Source organism: Sinocyclocheilus anshuiensis, unplaced genomic scaffold (genome assembly GCF_001515605.1).
Source record: "Sinocyclocheilus anshuiensis isolate Anshui unplaced genomic scaffold, SAMN03320099.WGS_v1.1 scaffold922, whole genome shotgun sequence".
NCBI classification, from domain to species: domain Eukaryota; kingdom Metazoa; phylum Chordata; class Actinopteri; order Cypriniformes; family Cyprinidae; genus Sinocyclocheilus; species Sinocyclocheilus anshuiensis.
The window spans coordinates 237,009-258,096 of record NW_015539883.1 but is presented as its reverse complement, the minus strand read 5'-3'; the positions used below and the strand labels follow the sequence as shown (position 1 = coordinate 258,096).

The window sequence follows — 21,088 nt, the reverse complement described above, 5'->3', positions numbered from 1 at the left end:
GAAAATTGAGTCTAAAAAAACAAACTTTTATCCATTCAGCAGTAAGGGTCGTATCTACTCATGATGCCGAGAAGAGAGCGCTCAGTGCACAGGACGGACATTAGCCGAGCCGAGTGACGACAGAAAGATAGAGATGGTGGTGGATAAAAACAAAAGAGGAAAATCTCTGCAGAACAAAAGAAGGCTTACGATAAGGCAAGAAGTAGGACCCGTGTAAATATCGGATCAGCTTTCCAGCGCTGGAGAGAACTCAAGGAGCGGAAGGCCTGCGATCGGACGCCGAGGTTGATTTGTTTCTTCTCGATAGGTGAGTAACACCGTGTCTACACCGGACGTGACAGTTGTCGTGCCGTAACAGCTAAACAGCTAAAGTCTGTCTACACTGGACGCAAAAAAGCAACCGTTGAAAATCATTTGAAATTTGTGTCAACACGTCATAAATCGAACGCAGCAGCAGTTTTCTGTCGGGGATTTGTCGTGTCGTGTCGCGCTGCGCCGCGCCGCATCCAGTGTAGACCATAGATATGTATATATATCTATGGTGTAGACAGCATCACTGATTATGAGCTCTATATTATTTTGTCGCGCAGCGCTGCTCGTGTCCAGTGTTGACATGTTTTGCTTTGTTTCACAGAACTAATTGTTGCATGGGTTGTGTGTTGGGTATGTGTGGGGCGGAGCTATCAAAATAGGGGCGAGACCCTTTTGGGGTAGGGGCGTGTTTGCTTTGGTGATTTGAAATATCAACATTGGCTACCAGAAATCACTTACCCCACCTTTAAGCTATTTTATTTTATTTTTGCAAAATGAATTAAAAAGTAATGGAGATTGGTAGAAAGCTGTATTTTCTTCAATCTTTAAAGTGTTCCTAATACAACTCATTGTGTGGTTCCTAGAATTTAGAGAACAACATTACATATTATGATCCTTTAATTTATTGCTTACATTTTCTTTACTTGATCTTAAAAAGGTCTTAAAAATTCTTAAATTAACCTTCATCAAACCTGCAGAAACCCTATTGAAGTCACTTTAAATGGCCGATTTAAGTCAATTTAGAACAAATACATGAAGATGTATATTATGAAAAATATTGAGGCATTTCTGCATGAATGAGCAGTCATTAGTTGATTTACATGCTGTATCATTTTCTTTCATCAGGACGGATTATTTTAGAAATTTTGTTGACTCCTGCCTTCAGAAAATCCCTCAAGACAGACCACACTCTGAGGATCTGTTGCAGGTGTTTACTTTGCACTAAATTATCAACATTTAAATTAAATAACCTTTTTGTTTCTTAATCATATTAATATTCCACCTGAATATTTACAACTGCCTTATTTTCTGCACTCTTTACTAAAACCATAGCATGCCTTCGTCCTGCGAGAGAGGCCAGAATCTGTTCTGATAGACTTAATTTTGCGGACAAAAGATGCGGTCCGAGAGCTGGACAACCTGCAGTACCGCAAGATGAAGAAGATCCTCTTTCAGGAGGTGCACAATGGGCCGACCACTGAGACCCAGGAGGGAGATGAGGTCAGATCTCGAGCCTTACCTAGTTCCAGTGTTTTAATATTGACTGGCTCATATATATAAAGTGGGGCCCGAAATCTTGAGTCGAAATCAACACATTAAAAATGTTCAAAGTCTGGACACTCTGTTTACTTTTTTTTTTTTTTTTTTCAAAATAGAGTTGTTTATATCACTATGACCGTTGGTATCTGATAGGGGTGCGCCGATCCGATACTCTGTATCGGTATCACTCCGATACTGGCATTTTCTGCCGGATCGGGTATCGGTCAGACGAGACCGATCCAAATCCGATATTCTGCTTATACTGTTCTGTGTTATTATTAAGCCCCACGAAAGGCACAAAAAAATTATAAAGCACCATAAAGTTTTCGTGCACTATATTTCAAGTTTTCTGAGACCGTTCCATAGTTCAGTGTGAAGTACAGATGAATATTTAAGTCGTTAAATACAAGTTCACTTAAACTGTTCTCTCCGCTGCGGCTGTCTGTCATCCTCCATTCAGCATTCAAACTGTGTATCGCGTTTAGCTATGACAGTCAAGACGATAAAACTCTCTTCAAGATTATTCAATGTTCCTATTATTATCCTTGATCTGTTGATAAAGATCAATGGTTTTGCATAAAAGGACTTTATCTTGCTGGAGTTTAGTGCTGTTTCCAAATCATGTTTTTTTCTACCGGGTGTCTGTTAGATCACAACACTGCAGTAGAGAGCACTATGAATTGTTCTTCATGTGCACAGTAACTGAAATTTAAAACTGTTAAAAGAAAAGGCTCAATAAACTATCGTACAGATATAATACACTACGCATCAATATCTCTTCCCTCTGTGCTTTGAACTTTTCTATGCGGAGCGCTGTGACTCCGTGTTGCTTCAAGCGCATCATTCTGCGCACAGGATGTGCATAAAGCGCTTTGTGCCGCTCCGTATAGGAGCCTTTCATGTTATAATACTTTTGCGCAATGAAACATTTTTAATACCCTTTCTTGTTGTCTTATCTATCATATGTTGTTGCCTCATTACTGTGCTATACATTTAAAAGAAATGTCTTTAAATTTTATAGTATATTAATTCATATATAAATCTATTACTTGTTTTTCATTAATGCATTTACAATACAAAGAGCAGTGTTTAACATTTTACCAGATTTAGCCCTACATTTATTCACTTTTATTTGTTCCACACTGTTTTTTTTCATTAAATGTTTAGATTTTATAAAATTGTGCACTCATGATTTTTCTAGAGTAACTTTTGCTACTGAATTATCCACTAACCTACTATATAGTAGTATTTTTGTCATAGATTATGATTATATATTTAGTCATTTGTTGTTGTTTATTTACAGTGAAGTTATCTATATGTGGTAGATTGTTTAACACACAAAAGAGTGATGATCAGGTCAGCACACTGAGGTATAGAAATTCAACACATTTAAAAAAAAACAACAACCTGCGCTTGTATCGGACCAGTAGCGGTTTCGGCCGATACTCGGAATTTCTGGTATCGGCTCGGGATCGGTTCTGAAAAAGTGGTATCGAGCCAGCCCTAGTATCTGAACTGCTGTTTTTTGTGTATGTGTATTTAGGAGTCAGAGCACGGTCCTGGTCACACGGGCACAGTGAGCAGTGTGGGCAGTAATCAGTCCATTCCCAGCATGTCAATCAGTGCAAGCTCTCAGAGCAGCTCAGTGAACAGCATTCCCGACGCTGCTGATGACAAGAGTGACCATGACCTGGAGAAAGACCACACTGTTATGTCTAATAGTTCGGTCATACACCTGAAGCCTGTACGTTCACACATCTCTTGATAAAATATCTCAGATACCTTCATGCCTTCCTGCATAACCCAAATCAGAGATTCTTTATACTAAGTAACTGTGAACATTGAACTTCATGATACCTAATATATGTTTCCTGCTTTTGTGTCCATTAGGAAGAAGAGGAAGTTTACCCTGAGGATCCTGAAATCCCTCGTCCCCCAGAAGCCCAGGCGGCACCCGCACAGCCCCCGCAACGCAAACACCATCGCAACCGCGAGCACTTTGCCACCATCCGCACAGCCTATCTGGTGAGCCAGTCACAGTGGATCTGTAGTGAAATGCTTCACAACCCTGCAAAGGCATCAAAACTACATTACTCATTTATAATCTATGAACCTTGGCATTGGTTGCTTTCAGTGTAGACACGGTGTAAACTGAATGGCTTCACAAGAATTTTTTGTTCACTCTCAGCCTCAGGTTCTTGTAATGTTCAAAATTCACAGGACATCTCTTGATTATTTTTATTTCCTCTTCTTCACTTTTGTTGCATTTCACTGTGTTCCTCCTCTCCCTTCTTTCAGGTGACACGCCAGATGCAGGAACATGAGCAGGACTCCGAGCTGAGGGAGCAGATGTCCGGTTACAAACGCATGAGACGGCAGCACCAGAAGCACCTTATGGCCCTGGAGAACAAACTGAAAGTGGAGATGGACGAACACAGGCTGAGACTGGACAAAGAGCTGGAGGCCCAGAGGAACAGCTTTGCCGCTGAGATGGAGAAACTTGTGAAGAAAAACCAAGCATCCATAGAGAAAGATGTAAGTGTGCGCAAGACATGTCACATGATCTGTTTAGATCCCAAGCACAATCATTTTTTGGGCGGCACAAAGATGCGGAAAGTAATGTGGAAGTTCACCTGAAAAGTGCTTATGAATTGGGAATTCCCCTCTTCCTCTTATGCCATGGCCTTCCATTCCAGTGAAGTAAAATCTTGATATTACGTCATAAAATGATGTGCTTTCTACTTTGTGGCTGCAAAGGGGGAGATTCTATTTCTGCTTCATCATGACAAAGGCACTATGCATAAAGATTTTTTTTTTATATTTTATTTTATCTATTTTATTTATTTTATTTTTTGTCATATCTTGAAGGCCAAGTCATTTGCCAATGATGAGAAGAAATTCCAACAGCACATTCAAGCACAGCAAAAGAAAGAGCTTAGTAGCTTCCTGGAGTCACAGAAACGAGAGTACAAGCTAAGAAAGGAACAACTGAAAGAGGTAAACACACATGCTCAAGCATGGCTTTTTACCCATATATGAATTCACCAATGGTGTTTTTCATCTTGGTATAATTCTACCTAAACTGACCTCTGAGATCTGTGAGATTATTTTTGCTTGAACAGTGTAATGAAATGAAGACAAATGAAAAATACCGAAAATGGGCATAGGCAATACAGCTATAATGTCATGTATCTCTATTGTTCAGCCATTTGACAGTTACACAGTTATACAAATTAACAATATACAATCCAGAGGATGAGAGAAAACATTGTTACTAAGTTGATTCAAAATGTTTAAAGCAAGAAGTAAAATACAGTAAAAATGTAGTTCAGTAAAAATCATCATTGAAAACCATAATATTCATAGTTTTTTGCGTAATGAATTTAAAAATAATGTTTATTGATTTAAAGCCTCCCTGCAGTCACCAATTTAACCGTGGAGCACAAGTTACTATGGTGATGAACACTGCTGAAAGCCAAACCCCAAACCACTTTCATGGTGCCTAACACCCAGTTAGCTAAACTAAAACTTACCTGGCTAGCCAGTTAAACGAGTTTCATGGTATAGGCCCCAGATATGAAAAGCCTCGTCTCACAAGTTGACGCGATTGGTTGCATGTTTGTGACAGTAGGAAACAGGTGTAGTTTAAAACCACGTTTTTGAGACTATCTTTGTTACACTGTAGTTTTAAGGAGAAAATCCTTAGCAATGGTGTTGACTGATGAATTTGCACATGTTTTGTCTTTAAGCATGATAAAAACACCAGAGAAACATGTAAACCATATCAAAAACCAGATTTTTCACCACAGGGGGTCTTTAAATTTTTTATTATATATAACAAATATATAAAAATATGTAGTTACATTTTTGCCTTTTATTACTAAAACAAAAACAAGCAAGAAAAATGTCTGTATTTCCCTTTACAACCCATTGATGTTTCCCACGCTGCATGTAGGAGCTAAATGAGAACCAGTCCACCCCTAAGAAAGAGAAGCAGGAGTGGCTTTCGAAGCAGAAGGAGAACTTTCAGCACTACCAGGCAGAGGAGGAAGCCAACCTGCTCCGCCGGCAGCGGCAGTACCTGGAGCTGGAATGTCGGCGCTTTAAACGGCGAATCCTCATTGCAAAACACAATGTAGAGCAAGACCTTGTACGGGAGGTAACGTCACTTTTGCTCAAAGACATAGCTAATGACTGTTTTGATAATTCATTAATCTATTATTTTTTAAATTAAATTAAAAAAAATTTAGTTCCTATATTTTTATTTTTAAAGAAAACAAATATAACGATAGATTTTCTTGATCCAGGAGCTAAATAAGCGCCAGACGCAGAAAGATCTGGAACATGCTATGCTGCTCCGCCATCATGAATCCATGCAGGAGCTGGAGGTGAGGCAGCTGGGCACCATCCAGAAGATGCGTACAGAGCTGATTCGCTTGCAGCATCAGACTGAACTCACCAACCAGCTAGAGTACAACAAACGCAGAGAGCGAGAGCTACGCCGCAAACATGTCATGGAGGTCCGGCAACAGCCCAAGAGCCTTAAGGTGTGTAGCCTATGCTTATTTTTGTAACGTACATTAGCTAGTAGTGTAGAATCAGTAAGTCTATTCTCCTCTTTAGTCTAAAGAGCTCGAGATCAAGAAACAGTTCCAGGACACGTGTAAAATCCAGACACGGCAGTATAAGGCCCTGCGCAACCACCTCCTGGAGACCACACCCAAGTCTGACCACAAGGCTGTGCTGAAGAGGCTGAAGGAGGAGCAGACCCGGAAATTAGCCATCCTTGCTGAGCAGTACGACCATTCCATCAATGACATGCTCTCCACACAAGCTGTGAGTGACCTGCCATGTTAGGTGTACGCATATGTATATCTCTTCCTGTAAAGCCATCGAAGAGTTTGAACCAGTCACAAAGTTCTGAAGGAGTTGATGTAGTTACTTACTAAACAGTATTCAGTTGTGGGATAAGTAATGCAGGAGGCAAAAATCTGTTCTCCTAATTTAAATGTGGATCATGTGGCATTCATCTTCTCTTGTCTTTAACACACTAATTCTAAATGTAACTACGCCTCCCATCTTGCTCCTTAGCTGCGATTGGATGAGGCACAGGAGGCCGAATGTCAGGTGCTAAAGATGCAGCTGCAGCAGGAGTTGGAGTTGCTGAATGCTTATCAGAGCAAGATCAAGATGCAGACAGATGCACAGCACGATCGTGAGAGGAAAGAGCTGGAGCAGAGGGTTTCACTGAGGAGGGCTCTGCTTGAGCAGAAGGTATGTTAACTGATACAAACCCAAGCAGCAACACTACTTGAAACCACAGGGGGAGGCATGTTGTTTTAAAGAGTTTCAGAGTTTTTGACATTCCAGAATAAGAATTAAAGGTATAGCTCACACAAATATGAAAGTTCTGTCATTTATGTTCCATTTAACTCGTTTTTGAACTTCTTTTCAGTAGAATATGACCTTTGAAGCATCTTCAAATTATCGAAGGATGTTTAGCCTAATTTCACATCCAAAATTCAAAAAAGACACATCACATTCACTTAATGCATGCCCAAGAACAAGTGTTTTGCCATTTATGCTGACCCTCCAATTTTGAATTTGGACGCAGTATTGGAAAAATGTGTAGATTCCTCAAAAATGTCTACTTTTGTGTTCCAGAAAAAACATACATGCAGATTCAGAATGACACAAGGGTGAACAAATGAAGTTTAAGTTTGACAAGTATTTTGTCTGAAGGCTGGAATATACTACACAACTTTCAAAACCTGAACACTACGCATCATTCAGTTGGCGACTTTGTGAATGGTTAGAGTGAAAAACTGGTTATCATATGCTAATATGAGTGATGGTCACACACTGCCAGACTTTCAAGTAGTTCTGAACACAATCTCATGCAGAACCATCTGCCTCGTTGCTAGAAGACAAATAAAAATAATATTGTGAAATCAGCTCAGAATATTGATCTCCTCCAACTTGATGGAACCATAGTCTGAAGATAAAAAATCAGAGTCTGTGCCCATCATATACTATGCAATTTTCTGTGAAATCTGTCAACTCTGACTGCCCAATATCTGCAGGCTAGTGTTGTGGGAAAAGTCTCTGTTTTCTTTGCAAAAAGCACTCAAGTCACAGAGTTCCAGAGTTGTCAAAGATAAAACTATTGCAGCAGTCAACAAAGCGAGATGCCTGCAGAACCCAGTCGCAGCTTCCACTTTTATACAGTTTATAAACAATGACTTCATCTTTAAACTCTTGTTATAATTATTTAACTATCCTCTTGTTTACTTTCTAAGGGTGAAGCACATACTACCAACATACGTTCAGTGTTGGGCAAGTTACTCTGAAAATATAATTAAATTACTGATTACTCCTTTTAAAAGTAATCACGTTACTGTTCTGATTAATTAGTAATTAGTTACATTACTAGTTACGTTACTTTTTTCTCCATGAAATTTATGAAATCCCAGCATACACGCTCCCGATAAATATTTGTTATTAAAGCATCAACATTCACAGAACACTGTTATTTTTAACTAAAACAAGCGGCTGCTGCGTGCATGGTTTGGCATGGCAGAATGCCAGCAAAGAGCACTGCAGTAGCTAAATAGCCTAAATAGAAACTCTGAATACGCTTGCACCTGTTAATTGTTTATGTTTTATATTAGTTCATGTTGCTTTTGTGCTATAGATGAATAATAATTTATTTGTTTTAGATATTTTATGTTTAGATATTTCTATTTTGCGGGAGTCCCATGAATCATTTTATTCTCCCGCATCCCACACAGTGCGTGTGCTACATCCTTTTTACAATCTCCAGATTATAAAACACTGCATTCTGTCAGCAATGTAATGCGGCAGTAACGTATAGAGACCTCGGCTTGTAACTATACTCTAATTACTATTTTGAAAATTATAACTCTTTAAATTACTCCGTTACTAAAAAAAGTAATCAAATTACAGTAACGCGCTACTAAGTAATGCGTTACTGCCCAACACTGCATACGTTACATTGTATCAATAGGGCCTTTCGCACCGCTTTAGTTCCAGAAAATCGCACCCAGTTCCGGCGGTGCGAAAACGCCAAAAAGTGGGTAGTTCCACAATTAGTTCTGGTACTATGAAAAGGTTCCCGCGGTGCGAAAGGCCCTAATGGCTGGTGCAGCGTGTTTATCATGCCCCATGAACAGAATAACACATATCAAACAGTGTGAGTCAGAAAGGCCTAAAGTTTCCTGGTTTTATTCATACAGTTCTCAGGATATTCTACAGTCATATTATATGTCTAATAAAAATATACTATACTAGTTCTGACTTCCATCAGCTAGCTTTGACACTTCCATACCTCAAATCTGTGCAAAAATCTGGGGAAAAGTTATGTGGTGTATTACAGCCTTAACTATACCAACAGCAGCAAATATATATATATATATTAGAAAATATAATGTCTTAATCAGAGTGTTACCTGATTCTGTTTTGGTTTTTGGTCAGATTGAAGAGGAAATGGTTACCCTGCAAAATGAGCGCTCGGAACGAATCCGCAGTCTATTAGAGAAGCAGGCCCGGGAGATTGAAGCGTTTGACTCTGAAAGCATGCGTCTGGGCTTCAGCAACATGGTGCTCTCCAGCCTGGCCTCATCCGACGGCCACAGCCACAGCTTTCCGGGGGCCCAGAGTAGCTGGGGCTCCCAGCACAGTGCAAGCTCCCAGAGGTCACACTGGGGAGGGCACAACAGTGGCAGCCAGCACGGCCACCACCACCACCACCCAAGTCACAGTGACTCTATCCAACAGCCTTGGGGTCACGGCCTGCCTTCAGGGGGGCCGCCCCCCTGGGGGCACTACGGGTCTGGGGGCAGTCAGCGCTTGAGCGGGGGAAGTGGTGGGCTATGGAACAGTCCCCAGGTGGTACGGCGGGCCACCGCAGGGGGCCGCAGTGAGCAGGGGATGAGCAGGAGTGCCAGCATCGCCTCTCAGATTTCCAATGGCTCGCACTTGTCCTTCACGTAAGACCACCCGCTGCTCTCCCACAACACCCATCTTGACCCAACGTGCCATAGGGGAAGGGACAAAGGGGCACCGTGGTCTTTTTTTTTTTTTTTTCTTTTACACCCATTCTTTAATCCTCTAAATACATATTTTATGCACATTGTAAGCACAAAATGCATCAATTGTAGTTCAGGTTCTAAGAATGTAAAACATTCTGGCCAGTTGTATCAAACTTCAGCTAGAATCCAGAATAACCGAAGTCATTTTTGCAACGATGTGAAAAAGTTTTGAATTCAGAGAAAATGCAGTGGGCATTTTAGAGTGTGTTAAACTGATTTGAAAATGTTAGTGAGGGTAAGAATGAATATATGGATGCTGTGCATTACCTCTCATAGGTAAGATTGTAAATCTTTATGCAGTGGGTTTTATCATGGTCTTATTAGCAGCTGGTTTCGGTTGTATAGAGCGGGAGATGAATGCATATCATTTTCTCAGAAATATATATATATATATATAAATAGATGGTATAAAGGTTGGATAACAGAATGTGAAAGAATCAAGTTTTACAATGCACTTGATTTTGTCTAGCTTAGTCTTTTATAAACAAGCACTAATTTTAATGTGAGTAGACATTATGCTCTTTGTGCCAGAACAAATTTTAACTATGAAAAGATACTGTGAAATTCCAAGATTTGCTAGAATTATTTTTATTATTGAATTATTGTGATTTTTTTTTATTTATTTTTTTTATGTTGCCATTGCCATCCTTCCACAGGTCCAAATAACCAAAAACTGCGGAGAGCAGGATGCCATTTTGCTTTTAAAACTTTGAAAACATTCAAAGCCTAAAATTCTGATAGTAAGTGTATGAACAGGTGTGTTCTATTGCTATAGGCCAAAAGGACATAAGTTATAAGGTAGGTGAGTGATATGAAATGACTATATTAATGTGGAGGTACTGTAGGGGTCTTGAAAGGTAGGGGTGTCTTGAACTAAATATGTAGAATGACACTAAAAACAGGTTTTGCTATGTGAATGTACGTGAGTGTTAAAGCGTGTTGGCATGGTAAAACTTCACTCCTGAATAACAGTATGGCAAAAGCCGCTGAAGTATATTAATGTTTGTTTTAGTCTTTTGAGTTAGTGATGCCAAAATTAACAATCGCAACTATGCAAAAGGATAGTAGCCTGTCACATTCAAGTCTTCATTCACTGAGCTTAACATCACAGAAAAGCACTTTACCATCCTCTTCTACTCTTAGTTGCTCACTACAATCACATACAAGCAGATCTCCTGGTCCTCGGGTGCCCCCTCCTCCCCTTTCTCAGGCTGGGTTTGACAAGAGCGTGTTGTGTGGATTTTAGGGGTGGGGAGGTCTGGGTTGGGTAAGCTTGAGACCGCTGAATGTTTTTGCTGGGCGGGTGGGTGCTGCTGCTGTCGTCCCTGCAGTGCCTTTGTTTCTTCCACGCCCACCCCAGATCTCCAGTGACTGCCGCCCACCCTCCAACTGAACACTTATCACAGCATGTAGAAAAAGAATGATTAAAAATGCAATGAAAAATGTCAGATAGCATATAAAACATTATAGTGGAAGGGTATACAGCCAGGAGAAAGCTTTAAGTGAGATGTATAGGAAAATGTGTGTATATTGTATATTTAGAAATTTAAATAAATGAAAATCAATATAAAGACCCACGTTAAAACTAGACTAAAATTTAATTGCTTGACTGTGAAGATAAAAGAAAAAAATTACTTGGTTTCTAATATTGATTATTTAAAAAGAGAAAAAAAATATATATACACAAAAGCATATTCTCAGAGGTGTCAAGTAAAGCCAAAAAAAGATTTTATTTCCCCTGCGATTACACTTATTCAGAGGATATCCCTTTCCATAGTCCTCTCTTTGCTTCTTGCTTTCCTTGCTTTCAAAGGTATGAATTACCATATTCATTAGTGCCAGTACTCACATTCTGTTATTTGTGAACCAGCTGTGAACTTTCATTTTCTGAAAGATGAATGGTTTGGGTTTTTTGTTTCGTTCGAAGAAAGAGAAATCTCTTCATAACTGCCATCATGTCTATTTCAGAATGGATTTACAAAAATGTTTCCAGGAAAAGAAATTCCAGTTTGCAATATCAGTGCTACCTATAATAACTACCAACTATGAACACTATTTTGGCACACTTCTGGTATATGCATGGGATTGCAGATTTCATGAAGTTGCTTATCTCAGTCTGACAAACTAAACCCAACTAAGCCAATGCAGAGCCAATCCTAAAGATTTAGGCCAAATTAACATGAGATATACATATAAAATGCCAATTGTTTAATTACATTCAGTACTCTAATGGAATCACTGGACCAGAGGAACAGCCATAGACTCAAAATGTGAGTTTACTCTCGCAAATGGTAAAAAAAAAAAGGTGAGAGGTGTGCTCTTTTATAAGAGCAGATTTCTTTGGAAGTCCATAGCATCCTTGTTTTAATGACCCTTTTGATAAGTGTGAAAACAACAAGATGAATAATAATCAAGAAAGGTGGTACATCTCTGTACAGTGTGTTTACCAGTATTTCAACCTTTTTCTTTTGATGGTCGTTGTCTCGTTTTCCTGCCTCAACATTACCAAGCAATACATATATAACCTGTATTAAAATGTATAGATTGTAAAAAAAAAAAAAACTGAATGTTGGAGAGATTAGAAAAATTGTTATGGCTATTCATAACAAAAACACTTACAAGTGTATTAAAATATACAAAGATTATGAAAACGTAAGGGGACAAATGTAATGTTTTGTTTGTAATTACTCCTTTTGTTGGCAGAGGGCTACTGGACAAAGAAATCAACTGTAATAAAGTAATTTTAGTATATTTTGGTTTTGTCATTTGTATTTTTTTAATACAGTTGTCTGCTTTTAAAATCTAGGTGTATAAGTGTAATCTTTCCTGAACATCCTTTTCATGAGGATTTTTTAATTGATTCCCCTTTCAAACATGGTGCTTTTGAATTCAGATAATGAGTCCAAAAATGTGAAAACCGTCTTGCACACAGAGTTGCCTCACTTGCTCCAACTGAATTTGTACAAAAAAAAGAGATGGCTAAATATAGCATCTAATTGTATAGGCCAAGCTGTCAACATAATTCCTTTTTGTCTTTCAACATGTTCTTGATCTCCATTTTGTTCCCTTTATCTTCCATGGTGTCCTCCTTACTCATTTCCGCACAACTGGGGTTTCCTAACTAAGGGCACCTCATATTTTTTAAAGGGATAGTTCACCCAAAAATGAAAATTGTGTCATTAATTACTAGCCCTCATGACGTTCCAAACCTGTAAGACCTTCGTTCATCTTCGGAACAGAAATTAAGATATTTTTGATGAAATCAGAGAGCTTTCTGACCCGGCATAGACAGCAAGGGAACTACCACATTCAAGGCCCAGAAATGTAGTAAGGACATCATTAAAGCAGTCCATGTGACATCAGTGGTTCAACCTTAATTTTGTGGAGCTATGAGAATACTTTTTGTGCACAAAGAAAACAAAAATAACTTTATTCAACAGTTTCTTTTCTTCTGTGTCTGTTTGGAATGTCATGAGGGTGAGTAATTAATGACAGAATTTTCATTTTTGGGTGAACTATCCCTGTAAACATGTACTGTGCCTTTTTGTAGGAAGTTTAGCACTACCAATCTGCTATGATCTTATAATACCACCTGCTTCTCTCACTCAGCGTGTATAGGATCCATTCCAAGTAAAATCCTCCTGCTCCTCTTCAAATGTGAATGTATCAGAGGGAGCTGAGATTTGCCGTCTTCGTGAAACTAAGATGGGCCTTTCTTTCCGGAGCAAGTTTGTTCTTCTTCTGGACAGCATGGCACTAGTGCTATGCCTCAGACTCTGGCTGCCATAGTGTGCAAAAACATCTTTGAAGCCTTTCTTCTCCACCCTGAAGAAATTGGCAACTACCCTAAAGTATTCCAGCACCACAGAATGCCTCCAGGAAGTAGTACCTCCATGACCATCCTCATGCATAAAATTCCGTCACAGCCAGCAGGAAGTAAGGGCTATTATGAAAAAGTGCCTCAGGTACAGTCAGTGGAGAGAGGTGGAAGAAGAGGATCGTCTTGGCTACACAAACAGAGCACTGGCACTGCCACTTCGTCTGCATCTCGCAAAGGTTCATTCCTCTCCCAGTAAGTTGGCCAGTCAGGCTTCATTGATAATCTTGAACTGTCCTTTCCAACATTGTCCACTGAGTCTGACATTCTGTGATCCGACTGCTTAGGAGCACAGAACATGAGCTCTTCCATATCTCTCAAGGAGTTGCAGTGTAAAAATTTTTGCTATATCCATCACAGAGCTCAAAGCAGTGGCGTACCTGTGGAAAGGGTCAAATGTTTAAATTCAAAGAGCTTTTAAATCCTAGTTGCCTTTTTCATGTGGTAGTTTTGCACTGTGGCATCTTGCAATGCCCTAACTTGGGATGCAGTTCTTGTACTATCCTATTCACAAGATTCAGTTCACCCAAAAATGAAAATTTGGTTATGGGTTATTGGTGGAATTCTATAATGATGACTATTCATTATGCAACTCAATTTAGCCTGCTAAATATCTCTCAGGCCTCAGCAGTTCATTGGCACTTCCAGGTCCTGTCTTTAAAAAATTACACGTAGTGATTGTTACTCACATAAACGAACACAGACTTGCTTAAAGGGTTAGTTCACCCAAAAATGAAAATTAGCCTGTGTTTTACTCACCCTCAAAGCATCTTAGGTGTATGTGACTTTCTTCTTTCAGACGAATCCAATCGGAGTTTGGAATATTAAAAATTATCCTGTCCCCTCCAAGCCTTTCATTGGGGGTAAGCGGGTGTTGGTTGTCAACAGTTCAAAAGACGTGAAATAAAGTGCGTGCATCTGTATTAAAACGTCCCTCACATGGCTCCGGGGGGGTGAATAAAGGCCTCCTATAGCGAATCCATGCATTTTTGTAAGATAAATATCTAATATATTAAAAAAAAAAACTTTTTTCTCACTTCCGCTGACTGGTACGCGGTAGACGTTCAGGCGAATGACGTAAGACGTATGCGTCGTGCACGCGCCTCTAAGAAATGCAGGAGCAAAGGAAACAGTTTCCTTACTTTAGCAAAGGAAAACCAGTCTCCTCTTGGCTTATATCAAAATCCTCCAACATTTTATCATTACAAATCCTCGTTTTGTGCTTCTAATTCGTGAACAGCGTTTTGTTTTGTTCTCTCTCCGCGCTCGTCACTAATCACGCAACGTCGACGTCTTACATCATCTGCCGGAACGCCTTCCACATATGACAGAATACCAGAAGTGAGAGAAAAATGTTTATTATGTTTGAAATATGGATATTTATCTTACAAAAATGCATGGATTCGCTACAGCAGGCCTTTATTCATCCCCCGGAGCCGTGTGAGGGATGTTTTGTTATGGATGCACGCACTTTATTTCATGTCTTCTGAACTGTTGACAACCAACACCCGCTTAACCCCATTGAAAGGCTTGGAGGGGCCAGGACAATTTTTAATATAACTCCGATTGGATTCGTCTGAAAGAAGAAAGTCACATACACCTAGGATGCTTTGAGGGTGAGTAAAACACAGGCTAATTTTAATTTTTGGGTGAACTAACCCTTCAAGATTTCCACATTTTTTCTGTGATTTCCGTTAACTGTCTGTGGTTGGAAAATCAGGGCTAAAATTGTGTAGTGGTCACTGGGCAGCATAAAAGTCCATGTTACTTGTGTGCCAAGTGATTGCAAGATTGGAATTAATGCTTTTAATCGTGAATTGTCTCCAAGGTTTTACATAAGTGATGCCGAATGGCACAGGATAGCTCTTGAAAGTGCAGATGCAATTTTAGCACAGTTTAGCACAGGACACAAGTTGCATGAGCTAATTTTATAGTGGTTTCTTCCATTTGTCATTTTTGGGTGAACTTTTCTTTAACCCAGGGGTGTCCAATCCTGCTTCTGGAGGGCCACTGTCCTGCAGAGTTTAGCTCCAACCCCAAATATACACACCTGTACCATCTAATCAAGGTCTTACTAGGCATACTAGAAACTTCCAGGAAGGTGTGCTGAGGCAAGTTAGAGCTAAACTCTGCAGGACACCGGCCCTCCAGAACTGAGTTTGGACACCCCTGCTTTAACCTGTACTTATGCAGCAGTAGATTCTGCAGTCCATAACATTTTAGCATAGATCAGTCTAATGTGTGAGTAAATTGCTACCTGTTTATTTGAAACTTGCGGTACATGAGGGCTATCCAGTGATAGAGCCAAGGTAGCTCATACTCAAACCACAGTTGTCCATGAAACACAGGAGAGATGCAAGCAGCGGCCGTCAGGTAGGATGAAGAGCCACATTCCCCCAGATAGAACAGCCGTAACCCTGATCCAGAGCCCTCACTTACTGCAAGCAAAGTTGAGGTTGGATGATGACTCCACAAGTATGCTACTGCTTGCACAAGGTCAGAAGCATTTCCAAACTCCTGGTAGTGTGGAGTAGTCAATGGGCAGCCACCATGACCACGTCGATGGAAAACCACTGGATAGAAGCCCTGTTGCAAAGTCTGGTAGCACAACCTGAGCAAGTGTGGTGTTACTCTGCCTAGGGTGTTGGGAATTATAACAACAATAGCAGGATTACTAGAGCGATGGCATAGAAATCTTCCTCCAGGATGATGATCCCTTTTGGCCTGAGCTTGTTGGTCCGTCAGACTCAGCCCAATCCAGAGCCACAATACCCCCATCCTTTAGGAGAAGGTTATCCCATGTAAAGCGGACTCCTCCTTGCAGTTCAGCACCTTCCTTTGTGGGCCACATGAGATTGGTAATTATCTGAAAATGAGGGTCAGCCTGAGGCTATCATGCCAGCGGAGGCTGGGCCAAAGTATAGCAATGTTTCTTCAGGTGGCTGGCAAGGGCCGTGGGTTTACAGATCAGTATGACTTCTGCCTGGCATTCTTCTGTGGATTCTGATACTGTAAAGCATGGCAGTTTCAAGAGTCTACAGGCCATAATCCACATACAGTGACTCAACTGCTGAACAGTACTGTCTTCAAGACGACAGATCCAGTTCCATTGATGCAATATCATAACCAGAACCAGCAGCAGAGAAGGTAGCAGGCAGAGGAATAAGTCTCACATTGCTCTCAAATTTGTAACCTATAGGTCTAACCAAGGGCACAAGGAACCTACCTTAACACTGAGGTTGGTGGACAATGGTTTTCTCAAGTGAGCAAATGGAAAAACTCTGAAGTTTGTTTTTTAAACCAAATGATCTGTTCTACTATCATTAGTGCATCAGCCTAAATGGACTTGCACCTCCTTCCCTACCCATAGCAAACATCGCTGCTCCCCCCTCCTTCAGAAATCATTAACAATACTTTAATCCACAGTCTGTTGTTAGCTATAGGAATAGCAGTCCGACAGCAGTCTAATGGAACTAATGGAGGTTTTGCCACTTGGATGTCTGAGATTCAAGTAATTCTTTCCTTTACTGCCTTCAGAATCCACTTCAAGTTCTACAGAGGTAGAACGCATTGAAAAGTGACCATTAACAGCTCACCATCTGAATAGGGAAGAGACCTTGAGGATATTGCACCCAAACCAGTACCCTTTGTTCCTGAGTTGTTTATATAATAAATCTGTGCTAGCTGTACGGTCCTATAACTAAAAACTGAACAGAGACACTGTTTGCTATGCGCCTAGAAATAAATTAGCAAGTCGCAGAGAGAGTAATTAACTATTGGTGAATGTGTCGTGTGTGTCCATGCATTTTTATGAGCAAGTGACTATGTATGCAACACTGGCAACATTTTTTTTGTACAAAAAGAGTTTTATTCAAACCATAATACTCACGAATTATCCTCTACATAAACACAAAACAATGTCTTTGGTTTTGATATTTTGCTTTTTCATGTTTTTTTTAATAATATTTACATTTTGAAATGTTAAACAGAAGCTACATGAGTTTTAATTGTGTTGGTCAAAGCTGGAAATGCAGAGGTGTGTAAAATGAGAGATTAGTAGCAATTTAAGAGTCAATGATGCAAGCACTCTTACAAAGAGGAACAAGTAGAGACATGTTGTCTATGCAAACATCCTTTTGCTTTTTATGTTAAATCATTAGATTAACATTTGATATCTTTATATAAATATTTCCAGGAGCTACCTGCATCTGCCTTAAGGAATTGTTCACCCAAAGATGACAATTCTGTTCTCATTTATCTACGTTTCTTTTAATCTTATCTAGAATGTTCAGGCTGTTTTTTTTTCATGCAATGAAAGTGTGTATAGATGCTGTCAAGCTTCAAGTTTCAAAAATGCGAAAAAAAACAACAAAAAAAGTATAATACTAATACACACACCAATACACGCATACACCATATGCAAAGTCTTCTGAAGCTATGTGGTCTATATATAGTTTTATATGAAGAACAGACCAAAAGCAGTTATTTTTAATTCCTTCTGCTGTAGATCTCAAATATGATATGTGCATGTTTTGATTTAAAGATGTTTAAATATGTGAAAACAGTTTTGCAAGAGCTGATGGCACGATGCATCTTGTGCTTGTTCCCCACAGTTATCCTAAGTCTTCAGAACATTTGGAATATAGTGCACGAGTGCACTTTTTTTTTGTTGTCATTTTTGGAGCTCCACAGCCCGAGTAATCACTCACCATTCATTGAATGGAAAAGAGCAGCTTGGACATTTAGCAACAACTTTCATATCTACTGAAAAATAAACGTAATAGTTTGGAACAATATGAGGGTTAGTTTATCAAGAGTATATCATTTTTGGGTGAACTGTTCCTTTATGATAAAATGGCATGAAGTGATGTGCAGAACTCTCAAGCCGGGTATACACTACATTACATTTTAGTTAGTGTTTTTCTGGAGATCAGCCTTAAATCTGAGGCAAATCGGTGCTCTTTCATGTGAGTGACTATCATATAGTGTGAGATCATATAGTGGAGAAAGACACAATCTGAGAATAGCACTGATGCCCGAGAAGTAATTAGCAGGTTAAAAAAAACACATTGGCGACGACTTACAGCCAATAAGAGAACAAGCTATAGCGCAAGGGAAATATCGAGAAGTCATCTTTTTTTGTTGTGGATTCTTCCTAGTGAGATTGTGTGATGTGTGACCCACAGTCACTGATCCGTTGTTATGTGTAAACCACAGCAACTTCGTGATACCCAAAAAAGTTAGTGTAGTGTGAAAAGAACAGCAATCCGATGAAAATTGTGTAGTGTATTGGCGGCATTACTGAGCTCACTACTGTCCTGACATATCATAGTCATGCCATAGATGTTGCTTGTCCAGAGCTGACCAAATAAGGGCTACATATGCTACCATCTGATCCCAAGTCCTGGTCTTTCCAATGAGGTATGTTCACACAGAGACTACCAAAGACTGTTAACCACTACAGAAAGCTGCAGCTACATTTCTTCTGTCATTATTTGACAGCATTTAAGGTTAAAAAGCAGTAAGTACATTAAAGGATTTGTAAATCCTAAAATGAAGGTGGTTTTGCCTACCTTTTGAATAGCTGACATAAATTCTTCCTGATATGATTCCTTAAGCATTTAAGGAATACAGCTAATAGTGTGTACTACTACACAATATTAACAATTTTTCTACAAAGCATCAGGACGAGCATTATAAGTGCCTTTGCCAAATTAAATCTCCTAATTCTCCAAAATGGAACTACTGTATGATTTATTCACATTTAGAAAAAGCCTGTGAAGTCAATTGGCGGTACAGCCAGTTGAACCGGAGTTACATGTTGATAATAGCTGGTGTGAGTTGAGGTGGCTTGGCCTATCTGTGCTCATACTTTAGTTGTGAGGGGTTAGCAGTGAATTGGGCAGTGTGCATAGGATGAGTTAGCTTTATTCAGACTGTGCCATTAGTGTACTTAGAGAGCTTATTCTCTAAGTCACAGATTCGTTTCTCCTGAGAGAGAACGGTGGCCTTCAGATTTTGGATCTCCTCAACAAGCTTCTCCAACAACTGAGGCTAGAATTTGAAAGAGATTGAGAGAAAGCAAAGGAGAAGATGGCAGTTGGAAAGAGAAAACAGAAGAGAGAAGAATAGTGACAGTAGAAGAAGAATGAATATGAGCAAAAGAGAGAGGGGAAAAAAATGCAAAAGAGCAAGTCAAGGACAGGCTTAATTTGGAAATGGAAAGAAATCTTTAGCTTTTAGGGATGGAAATCAAATTGAATTGAATTTAATGATTCTGATTCAGATTACACTTCCATTTATACAATTACATTGTGGTTTCCACAATTCAATTCTTCAGAGTACCAAATTTCAAAGTACAAAAAAACTGATCCAAACAATATTAGTCACAAGAGTCAAGTGTCACCAACTAACTGACTGATTCAGGGATTCAGAGTTATTTTGTGATAGTGTGATAGAGTTATTTTGACTGTTTCATTAAAGGGGTCATATGATGTTGCATTATTTGGTGTATTTGGTGTAATGCAATGCGTTTATGCGGTTTAAAGTAAAAAAAAAACGTTATTTTCCACATACTGTACATTATTGTTCCTCCTCTATGCCCCGCCTTTCTGAAACACGACGATTTTTACAAAGCTCATTGTTCTGAAAAGCACAGTGTGCTTTGATTGGCCAGCTATCCAGTGCGTTGTGATTGGCCAAATACCTCAAGCGTGTAACGGAAATGTTACGCCCCTTACCAGGTTCAGGAAACTTTCCTCCGTAAAATGCACTGCAAACACTTGAATATTTGGGTTGTACTGTTCTGGAACTGTGTTGTAAATAAAAATTAACCACTGACTTCTAGTTGTGTTCTAGAAGGCCAATTCACTTTTATAAAGAATATCTCTTTGGGTTTGAGACTTTAATCTTTGCGACTTTACGGATCTTCTGTATGCACAAAAAGCTTTTAACCCTTAAATGCATACCTCGGGTCTTTAGCGACCCGGTACATCATTCTCTACCCTCTCCATCCTTCATTTTTTTAAGTTACACATCAACTTTCTTAGTATTCCTCAATCTATTAATTATAAACAATATAACAAGAAAAAAATAGTAAAATATAAAAGAATGGCAGTTTTCTGATATATAAAAAGTATATAGGGTCGCTAGAGACCCGAGGTATGTAAATGTGTAAGTATTTTTTCCTGCGCAACTATATTTACATATCTGATGACTCAATACGTGCAGTGCATCTTTTTTCCTCAAGGTGGCACTGTTTGATACACAATGATGACGTGACGTTTCACTCATAATTACCGCAGGCATAAAACAAACGAATATCATCAGCAAAAACTGAAGTGATTTGAATGGCTTTACTGCAGAGCAATTACTATACGCAATGAAATATAAATGTCACTGTCATTTGATGCTGGATGTGGTGAATAAGCTGCCAGTGATCAAAATATTGGATATGAAGTCATTGAAAACCATAGTTTTGAGAATATGGTTGAGATCGTGAATGTGAGGCAGATGCTGAATGTACTGT

The 21,088-nt window shown here is 39.4% G+C and overlaps 2 protein-coding genes and 1 pseudogene across 4 annotated transcripts in view; 1 reads left to right on the top strand and 2 right to left on the bottom strand.

The window, feature by feature from the left end:
* The window catches only part of LOC107685478 (serine/threonine-protein kinase TAO1-like), a 53,048-nt gene extending 43,344 nt beyond the window's left edge, over window positions 1-9,704 (top strand). For 2 of the 3 annotated variants that reach the window (XM_016482068.1, XM_016482070.1), the window contains 11 exons: window positions 1,159-1,240; window positions 1,366-1,533; window positions 3,116-3,316; window positions 3,463-3,597; window positions 3,871-4,107; window positions 4,441-4,569; window positions 5,528-5,731; window positions 5,880-6,119; window positions 6,196-6,408; window positions 6,664-6,846; window positions 9,067-9,704. In XM_016482068.1, coding sequence (XP_016337554.1) covers window positions 1,159-1,240; window positions 1,366-1,533; window positions 3,116-3,316; window positions 3,463-3,597; window positions 3,871-4,107; window positions 4,441-4,569; window positions 5,528-5,731; window positions 5,880-6,119; window positions 6,196-6,408; window positions 6,664-6,846; window positions 9,067-9,585 — 2,311 coding nt within the window. In that variant the 3' untranslated portion in view covers window positions 9,586-9,704. The remainder of the gene's footprint in view (window positions 1-1,158; window positions 1,241-1,365; window positions 1,534-3,115; window positions 3,317-3,462; window positions 3,598-3,870; window positions 4,108-4,440; window positions 4,570-5,527; window positions 5,732-5,879; window positions 6,120-6,195; window positions 6,409-6,663; window positions 6,847-9,066) is intronic. The other variant, XM_016482069.1, reaches the window with a different exon arrangement.
* Window positions 9,705-13,163: 3,459 nt separating this feature from the next.
* LOC107685476 (protein ABHD15-like) lies at window positions 13,164-16,735 on the bottom strand (annotated as a pseudogene).
* Window positions 16,736-17,558: 823 nt separating this feature from the next.
* The window catches only part of LOC107685477 (coronin-6-like), a 15,622-nt gene continuing 12,092 nt past the window's right edge, over window positions 17,559-21,088 (bottom strand). Inside the window, exon 12 of the mRNA XM_016482066.1 lies at window positions 17,559-19,614. Within this exon, the coding sequence (XP_016337552.1) occupies window positions 19,492-19,614 (123 nt within the window). The 3' untranslated portion in view covers window positions 17,559-19,491. The remainder of the gene's footprint in view (window positions 19,615-21,088) is intronic.